Below are 9,558 nucleotides of genomic sequence, written 5' to 3'. Positions count from 1 at the left end.
GCCGCAGCCTTTATGGAGTATGAAGGGAGTGTTCTCATGGATAAGGCTTATTGGAGACGGAGTGGAGGTCTTATCTTTCCACTTACCGCGATGTCCACTGTCCCCAACTGCAGCATGCCAACAGCAAATGTGTTTAGTGGATACGTGTTTGTAGCTAACAAGAAACAGTAACATTTATTTTTCCATGCCTAGTTGATTAACAAATGATATTCTAAAAAGGCACCACTTTTTATGTGTGTTTACATGAAAACAAATCAAATCATGATCATAGAGTTCTGGAAACAATAAACGAGTTGACCATGCAACAGACACCCCGCCCCCACCCACTGAAATGCAGACACAGCTAAGTTCCGCCCAACTAGGGGGAGAGGCACATGCAAAATCCAGGCTGGGCAGTTTTGTGATGAGGTCAAGTGGGTTCAAGGGTTCTTTCCAATGACCCCATTAGGAAGGATTTATCTTTACTTGACAAATGCGTGATTAAACAACAGATTACATTAAACAAGAGCAACAATAACATCATAAAACTGCATCTTTTTATTCTCAGGCTAGGTCCCCTATGTCATCCAAAAGCTTTCAATTATTTAAACAAATCCGTCAAAGGGATAGTGCCCAAAATGTTGACTTTTCCCAAGCTCTTTTTTTTTTTTTAATTGTAAAAATTTCAAATCTCTTTTTAGTTGCAACACATCTGCTCCATCATTTAAATGTATGGTGTTCGCATATGTTCATGTCTGCACTTTTATTTAGATTAATGACTGGCTCAACTTGACATAGCTATCATTACCAGTGTCTTCGCTGGACTTGATCTTACCTATTATTTTTCCTAATTACTATAAAAGGTTGCTAATTACTATAAAGATGCTAATTACTATAAAAGGTTGGGTTTGGTTAATCTCAAATTATTTTCTCAGACTTTTAAGATACATCTCCTTTCTGTGCCAACTAAATAAACAAGAAATTGATAAAAAATCCTAAAGCCACTTAAGATGAAATTTTATATATATATGTGTTTTAAAAGTTCCAATTATTAAAAAGTAAAAATATCTATGATGAAAGTGTTAGTATTGAATCAACCATAGTTTATTTACAATAAAAAATGGCAAAGCTTTGCTCCTATGAAAATATTTTTAAAAATTGTCTTTATGAAACATTTTGACATTACCCTATGAATTAAAGGAAAATAGAAATAATATTCTTTGAACCTCTATACCATTTAAAGCACTTAAAATTGATATAAATGAATTCTAGGTACCATTTCCCTTTTTGTCTTTCTGTTCTACTGAACTATTTGCTAATATCTACTATTTAAAAAAATTCTCAAGAATTATTGTAAAATAAACTTACCATGTTACACTCTAAGTTAGAGTGTAATACAACGTCTTTTTTTCACTTTCTCTTTTTAGTTAGGGTTTAGAGTAAGAGCCTAATCTAGAACATTTAACTAGGCAAAATTTTCTTTTCCAAGGCAAAGATCTATTCTTGTGTCCTCTTATAAAAAAACTCATTTTTATTAGTTTTTCTCCTTTGTTTCCCCCTTGAAAATCAACAGAGCATCTTGATTAGAAGATGATTAAACTGATTCGGTGGCTGTTATTGAAAACATGCACTGATTAAAAATAACAGACTCTTCACTGGTACCTTAAAGTTTTCGTTATTTTCCAGCTTTTTTTGTGACATCTATGAACATGATTTTTGAGGAAGATTTATGTAACAGCGTTTTTAGAAAGAATGCCAAAGATTATTCCCAGGAGACCAACAATAAGGTCTCTTCTGGCAGTGGTCCCTGATGGCAGCACCTTTTCTAGTGTGCAGTCCCACATTCCCAGCCCAGGCTGGGCTCAGGGAGCCTGCACAACCACTCTGCAGGGGAGTCAGACAAGTGGCCCAGCATGCCGCCTACCACTGGATATTCCCTGCCAGGGAACTGGGTGGCATTTCATAATCCCACAGCAATACTCCAGGGCTTGGAATGTTGTAGTTATTGTTATACTTAGTTAGGGTGTTAGCCCTTCAGAGGATAAGCACTTTGCAAATTCTCGCCTCAGGCACAATATGGCAACTGAGCCATAACCATACAGTGCGTGCAGCAGCTCAGCAGTTGTGCAACCACAAGGAGGCGCCAGAGGGCTGACTGCCAATAGTGAGCGGGACCCTGCCTATTTGAACCGAGGATGGAGAGAATCAGAGCAGGCAACAAGCAACAGGGAGAAATACAAGCGGGTTGGAAACCTCATTCAAGAAGTCTCTAGGAACAGTTAAGTCTCTGGACAGGGCTCAAGTGGGGGTGGCGGTGTAACCTGGTCATGCACCTGAGGTTAGTTGGCATTCTCAAATCTCATGTCAACAGCCGGGATGCTGGGTACCTCTGCTTCCGTGAGGTGTACATTCTGAAGAGCGTCTGCTTATTACTAGAGATCTGACTAGGAGTGAGGGAAACAGAGCAGCACATTACCAAGCGTTTCCCCACTAGGAAAGTGCTGAGGGAGTTCTCCTTTCTTTTTATGAAAACAAAGCCATTTGGCTTTATTGTTTTTCATGTACTGTATAAGCAGTGAGTACCAACTATGTCGTTTAATTGTGCTGCTTGAAATAGGTGTAGGTCCAGGGATCTTAATGGCTGAAATAATCGGCTTTGAAATAGGCATTACAAACGATGGCAGTCTGTGTTAGCATGAGTTTCATATCAAAATAAGAATATAAATATTTTATACTACAGTGACCCCTGTAATAAATATCAATACAATATAGTATAAATGACTGAGGCATAAAGTATTTTAGAAATTTTAAGAACAAATATTTACAGAAATCAATGAAGTAGGTAACAGCCATTGCTTTGAAATTGAGTGAAACATCTGCTATTATAGTTAATACAGATAACCAATCATCAGATAGGATGCATGTTTCACAAAAACAGAAGGAAAGATTCTAGGTTGTTAGTTTGTTAAAAAAAAAAATTACATTTCTCATTTTAAGCCCTATGATGCGTTTTTAAAAGACTAAATCTTTTTCCTCTGTCAATAAATATGAACAGAAGGAGAGACCATTTTGAAAAGATTGTTTTTGCAACAACCTAACATTTCGCCAACAAGGACACAAGTTGACCGTGCTGAAAAAAAAATCCAACCAGTTTTACTGAGTTTAGTTTAACACACATGCACGTCATTCACTGGCCACACAAAAATGAAAACGCAGAAGAAACATAAGAACACAAGATCTTTCCCACCAGGGTTCTAGAGTCTCTCCCAAGAGCTACACTCAGCCTCAGAACCCAATAAAGCCAACATCACAGGAGCGGCTGGGAGGAGTACTCAGCAGATCTCAGCACAAGATCGGAATGTAGTAAAAGAATATCATTTGTGCCTTAACTTTAAAGATATATATACCTCTACCTTCCATGTACGTGCTACAGCAACTTTAGATAATCTCCTGAGAAGTCTGAAAGGTTCTGGTTCTGCTTTCTAACTTGCAATGAAGGCAGTTTAACTATGAAGCAGGCATATAATCAACTGTCGTTGATTAAGAAGACAGGCTAATCCAAGGCAGTGAGATTTATAGATGATTCCCAAACCTCAGACAGTATCATCTGGTTTTGTTAGGTAGCGAGAAGGAAAAGCCCTTTTGTACCAATGTGCTGGCTAACTGGGCACTATGTGATGACCTGGCCAACGAGGAAGGGGGCACAATATAGGAGCCTCAAGGTGCAATGTTGGGTTAATCTGGTCAGATGGGTTCACAGGTAAATTCCATTCTCTGAAAATGTCAGTTTACCCCCAGAATGGAGAGAACCTGTCCAGTTGAAACAAAACAAACTGGAAAACATTGACTTAATGGGGTGATCAATTAGAATAAAATAGATAAACGGGTTTATCACCACACATAAGAGATTAGAACGGTTTTAGTGGGAAGACAGAGGAAAAGATATGAGTGATTAAATGATGCTAAAAAGTTGTATTTAGGGTTTAAGACAAGTTGAGGAAGCAGACTCAGTTGAGACTAACAGGAATTTGTACCTGACTCCGTGCAAAGAGAACCAAAGAAACATTATTTTCACTAATGCTCTTGAGACGAACGGCTTATATTTTCAAAGAAATTTTTAGATTTGTCACAAACAATGTGACATTGTTCCTTAGCTGAAAGCATAGTAGACAAATTTTGTTTAAACATACCCTAACCTCAGTGTAGAAAGACAAAATCTCTTTGTACCAAGAACATTCCAAAGCAGGGAACATAGTTAATTAAGGAAATTAAGGATTATGTGAATGTGTTTGACACCTTAATCCATTCTGTGGAATGAAAAGCCTCTCTGTGCACGGCCTGTGGGTGGTTGTCGTCTCCCTCCGTGGGAGTCCAGGCCCCCGCACAGAAGTGCTGGCTGTTGTGCTGAACTCATCTGAACCTCAGTTCCTCTCAGTTTTTACACTAAGAAAAACCATGAGGAAGGACTTAGGAGATTCCAGGCTCTGAGATATCTGAGCGATAAAAAAGTTGGCTCCTCCTTGGGCTGAAGCTTGTCTAATTCTGCTTATCTGAATCATCATCAGTAACTTGGTGGCCCCAAGGGCAATTGGAGACTCCGCAGCTGGGAGGTGTTAACGGGTTCATCTGAAATAGGGTCAAGCCTTTATTAACAATATTCTGGACCCAGATCTGCTCTTCTCTAAGGGATAACTCTCAGATGCCTTTTTCTTTGTGCATATTTTGCTTGGGCAAGGACAAAGCTGCTAATTTCTAAGATAGTACAGTTGGTATTGTTATTATGCTAGTCTTTCTGCATTCCTTAGGCAGTATTAACATCCTGTCCGTGGAACACAACAAGGTGAAAGCCAAGGTAATATGATGGAAGCTTCTAGGCTGGGTGCTGGCTCATGCCTGGAATCCCAGCACTCTGGGAGGCTGAGGCAGGTGGATTGCTTGAGCTCAGGAGTTCAAGACCAGCCTGAGCAAGAGTGAGACCCCATCTCTACTAAAATCAGAAAAATCAGCCAGATATACTGGCGGGTGCCTGTAGTCCCAGAAACTTGGGAGGCTGAGGCAACAGAATCACCTTGAGCCCAAGAGTTTTTTGAGGTTGCTGTGAGATGTGATACCACGACACTCCACCAGGGGCAGCAAAGTGACACTCTGTCTCAGTTTTTAAAAAAAAAAAAAGGGAAACTTCCCACTTCCTTCAGATTCTTTGCAAAATTTTTATAATTTTTCTTTTTTCTCTCTTTTAATATTTCTCCTTTTTTCTAATTTTTGTTGGTGTTTTGTCTCTCTTCACATGAATTACTTGAGGTCAGGGGCATTTTATTACTTTATCCAAGAATTCTTTTTGTTTTGTTTTGTTTTGTTTTTTGTTTTGTTATCCACAAATTCTTTACCAAGCACATCCTTTGTCACAGGTCTCCACAGGGGAATGTGATAGATAGTTTGGGGATAGGAGACCTAAGTGTGTAAGACACAAAGTAAGGTGTGGCCTAGTCATGGAGGAGGACCTGTTTTCAGGTGGCTTTTGCCAGATGTCCAAAGTGCAAGAAATTTCTGTGTGTGATTCTCTATGTTATAAACCCAGTATAATAGTTCTGAACACATTGAAACTTGTGGGTAAGTTATCTTTGACTGCAGCCTTAGCCATAAGCATGCTGCCTGGATTTAGGTATTTTGGATATATATGAACATCATAAAACTTAGAAAATTTGGTTGTTAATTTTTTTTGAATTGTGATGGGTGATTAGGAGGCTCAGTTTTGGACTCATGAGCAGAAGCTGAATAGGGACATTTCAATTTTGTCTTTGTTTATGCCATATTAACACTGGGAGCAGGATCACTGTCAGCCCAAGGCGACCCCTCATCCAGGAGTCCCATAAAGGTTACACTTACTCAAGTATCTCCATGTTTTTTTTTTACAAATGTCGCTTTAGGTGTCACCGGTTTTGTTTTGGAGGATGAAACCAAGACAGGTGATTTTACTCTCAGATGGCTCAAGAGTTAATAGCTAATCCCTGTCCTTAGGACCTGGAAACAAATCACCCTTCACGATAATTTGTAAGTGGAGGGCTCCTGAGTCAATGAAAGCTTTTTAAATATCACCAAAGAGACTAGCTTACAATGGCTATGATTTATTTTGTGTTATGTTAATTCAAATAAAGTTGTCAGAACAGAAAAATATTGTGGGATCTGCAGGGAATCTAGAAAAAGGACTGACGGGTTAAAATTGGTCATCTTGTCTCTTCCAGTATCTATGCAAAGAATATTTTAGGTCTAACGACTAAAACCTCTCTTTGGGCAAAAGTATCTCTAAAGTGAGGACAAGCAACTCTTCAGGCAAGTAAAATGTTCTGGAAATAGCACCAAGGAATAGCCAATGACCTTGGCTCTAACTCCATAGCTACCAAACTGAGAAGGGTCTTTAACGCCATCCACTGGGCAGGCTACCCGGTCAGAGGGGCACCTGATGTTGGAAGTCCCACCGTGTCTATCTCCCAGCATAATGAATGCATTTATGTTTGGATTTGTGAATCCTTTCTTTTTTGTTCAAACAGAGTCTCACTCTGTTGCCCCAGGTAGAGTGCAGTGGTGTCATCACAGGTAAGCCCAGCTTCTGGGCTTAAGTGATTCTCCCGCCTCAGCTTCCTGAGTAGCTAGGACTATAGGCACACGATACCATGCCTGGCTAAATATTTCTGTTTCTGGTAGAGACTGGGTCTCACTTCTATTCAGGATAGTCTTGAGCTCCTGATTTCAAGTGATCCTCCTTGCCTCGGCCTCCAGAGTGCTGGGATTACAGGTGTGAGCCACTGTGCTTGGCCTGGATTTATATCTTTTAAAGCACAAACATAATGGAATATGGGTCTCCTTGACCCCCAGTGAACTTTTAATACTAGTTTCAGTACTATATAAATGTATTATGATTAATGTCATTATTATAAAAGTACAAAGCTAAAGAAACAATTCTTGGACCCTCAGTGGCCCCGACCAACTCCGGGGAGGTGGATACCTTCATTCCCTTTTTATTGAAACAAATGGCAAGGACAGGGAACCATTCGTGTCCCTGCTTCCCTTCCAGGTGCCTGGGTTCTCCGGCTGCTCTGCTTTTGCCACTCCTCACACCATCCGCGCTGGGATCCACATGGCTTTGTTCTCCAGGGCTTTGCTCCCAAGTGCAGACCCTTCCTGATACTCATTAACATATACCAAGGTGTTCTTTTTCATACCCTATTTCCTATTTCATCTCCTATTCCCACCAGTTTAACTAACTCTTGGCTATGTAATCTGATAAAGCTTTTCCATCTAAGACACGAGAGAGTGACCATAATTATTTGGAGGATTTGGGGGAGCACTATCTTCTTCTGAAAGGATGAGGGATTCTTCTTTTAAATGAGATCACTTGGGCAAACCTCAGCACCCCACAGGCTGGAGATGGCACAGAGAGATGGTTTTTATCTCCTGTACACAGTGTCCTCTTGACAAAAAAGATTTTTTTCCACTCCAAAAGAAGGACAGGAGCCTGTAACATTGAGGAAAAAAGTTCCTCTCTTTGATACTCTGCATTACTTAATTCAAATACTCAGGCAATCCCCTGTCTGGAGCTGGGCTTGGCGGCTCACATCTGTAATCCGAGCACTCTGGGAGGCTGAGGCAGGAGGATCCCTTGAGCTTAGGAGTTTGAGACAAGCCTGAGCAAGAGTGAGATTTCATCTTTACTAAAAATAGAAAAAATTAGTAGGTGCCGGTTGTCCTCACTACTTGGGAGGCTGAAGTAGGAGGATTGCTGAACCCAGGAGTCTGAGGTTGCTGTGAGCTAGGCTGATGCCATGGCACTCTACCCAAGGTGATAAAGTGAGACTCTGCCTCCAAAAAAAAAAAAAATGCTGGAAAAATGGTAGCAAGGAATAATCAGAACCCATAATTATTCCACCCCCCCATTCCAAATGTTCCATGCTCTGAAGATTGTAAAAAAGCAGGAGAGAGTTGTAGAAAGACATGATGCTCCCAAGGGAGAAAAAAAAAAAATCAATAAAATAGCAACCTTTGCAGGCGGTCTTGTGAAAGGTCACTTTTAATCATCTTGTAGTTGTTGATGAATTTTACTCACATGAAACACATTTACAACATCTGTTAGGCATCAGGTTTATAAACAAATATGTAGCAAAAGAGAAATCACAAACCTGCTTGATGCTTCCCCTTGTTCTTTCCTTCAGGTGCGTGCAGACAGAAGAGAAAGGAGGATAACTGGTGAACACAGTCATAGCACTTGGTACGGGCAGCTTGGAGACGGGAGAGGGGGGTCAAGTACCTCAAGAAACTCTTTTCAAGCAAGATCCACAAAGTGACATTCTTTATAAGAAATGCACCCAAATTTCTAACATGTTCTTTGTGGCACAGACCTGTGAGAGGACATTTGCTTGGCAAAGCCAGTACTGCCCCCATGTAACCCCAAAGCACAGACTCTTCATTAGTCAGTTACCCACAGTTATGAAAAAGTAGTTCTGATCTGAGTGGCATTAGCAAAGACTCTTAGAATGCTGCTGGTTACAAGGTAGATGTGCCTGTGCTTTGGGGAGACTTGTGGGTTTCTAAATCTAGATTCATTACTGTGTGACGGTGGCCTGTGCCTCAGTCAGTTGTTTATGCAGATTTCTGGAGCTGTATAAAGTATGAATTCCTTTGGAGTACATAAGGTACACAGAAAATCTATTGGAACTCTTTAACCTTACTATAAGCCTGCCTTCCTTCCTTCCTTCCTTCTCTTTCTTTTTAAGCCATGCTCTTAGGCAGATAGGGTGACATTTTTAATAACTCATTTTTAGCCAATTTTGGCCTAAGCGTCATGGTGTGGGTCCACAGCTCTTTGCAAAGGAGCTGTGTTTGTGGAACAGGTACTTCACTTTGCGGTGGGTCTTGGCTGTCTTATAAGTCAATTGAAGTCATTGGGTTAGAAAATCTCTGAATTATGACTTCTTAGGATACCAAATGGTGTCCTTGGAGCTTGGTACTTCCTCACAGCTTCACAAAATAGCTAGCTCACTCCCTAAAATAGCATATTTATTTGTGTTTCATCCTTTACATACAACTTCACTCTCTTTGAGGAAAAAAAAACCAAGAAAAATATTTCCCTCCATAAATCCTTCTGTTATGAAAACAAACCTTTAAAATAACAACAGCTAAGACCTCTCCTATGTATGTGAGAAACAATCCAGACTGAAAAGAGAAAGTAATAACCTGCTGGGTTGTATTCCTGGCGGGTTTGTGTGGGGACAGAATCTCCCTCTTCCTCTGTAACCATCTCTCCTGCATGGTTATCTGTTAGACTTCTCTTCCATCTTATTCCCTGGGATGAGGTTGTGGACTTGAAGGTTCCCACTGTATCTCTCAAATCATGGGGTGTAAGAGGGCTGGCTCTTTTCAATAACAACACCATTGCTGCTGCTGGGGATGCTGGGGATGGTGAGGATGCTGGGGGTGCTGAGGATGGTGAGGATGCTGGGGATCCTGGGGGTGCTGAGGATGGTGAGGATGCTGGGGATCCTGGGGATGCTGAGGATGGTGAGGATGCTGGGGATCCTGGGGATG

The 9,558-nt window shown here is 40.7% G+C and overlaps 1 protein-coding gene across 5 annotated transcripts in view; it reads right to left on the bottom strand.

The window, feature by feature from the left end:
• The window catches only part of KCNQ5 (potassium voltage-gated channel subfamily Q member 5), a 513,698-nt gene that overhangs the window by 59,855 nt on the left and 444,285 nt on the right, over positions 1-9,558 (bottom strand). For 2 of the 5 annotated variants that reach the window (XM_003789682.2, XM_003789684.3), the window contains exon 9: positions 8,154-8,180. The exons of 1 other annotated variant lie outside the window; for it this stretch is intronic. In XM_003789682.2, coding sequence (XP_003789730.1) covers positions 8,154-8,180 — 27 coding nt within the window. Of the gene's footprint in view, positions 1-2,366; positions 2,424-8,153; positions 8,181-9,558 lie in introns of all 5 variants that reach the window. 2 more of the 5 variants (XM_012805060.1, XM_012805061.1) reach the window with 2 other exon arrangements.

Source organism: Otolemur garnettii, unplaced genomic scaffold (genome assembly GCF_000181295.1).
Source record: "Otolemur garnettii isolate 467f Iridium unplaced genomic scaffold, OtoGar3 scaffold00035, whole genome shotgun sequence".
NCBI lineage: Eukaryota > Metazoa > Chordata > Mammalia > Primates > Galagidae > Otolemur > Otolemur garnettii.
The sequence above is the reverse complement of the archived record's forward strand: the minus strand, read 5'-3'. Positions and strand labels throughout refer to the sequence as shown.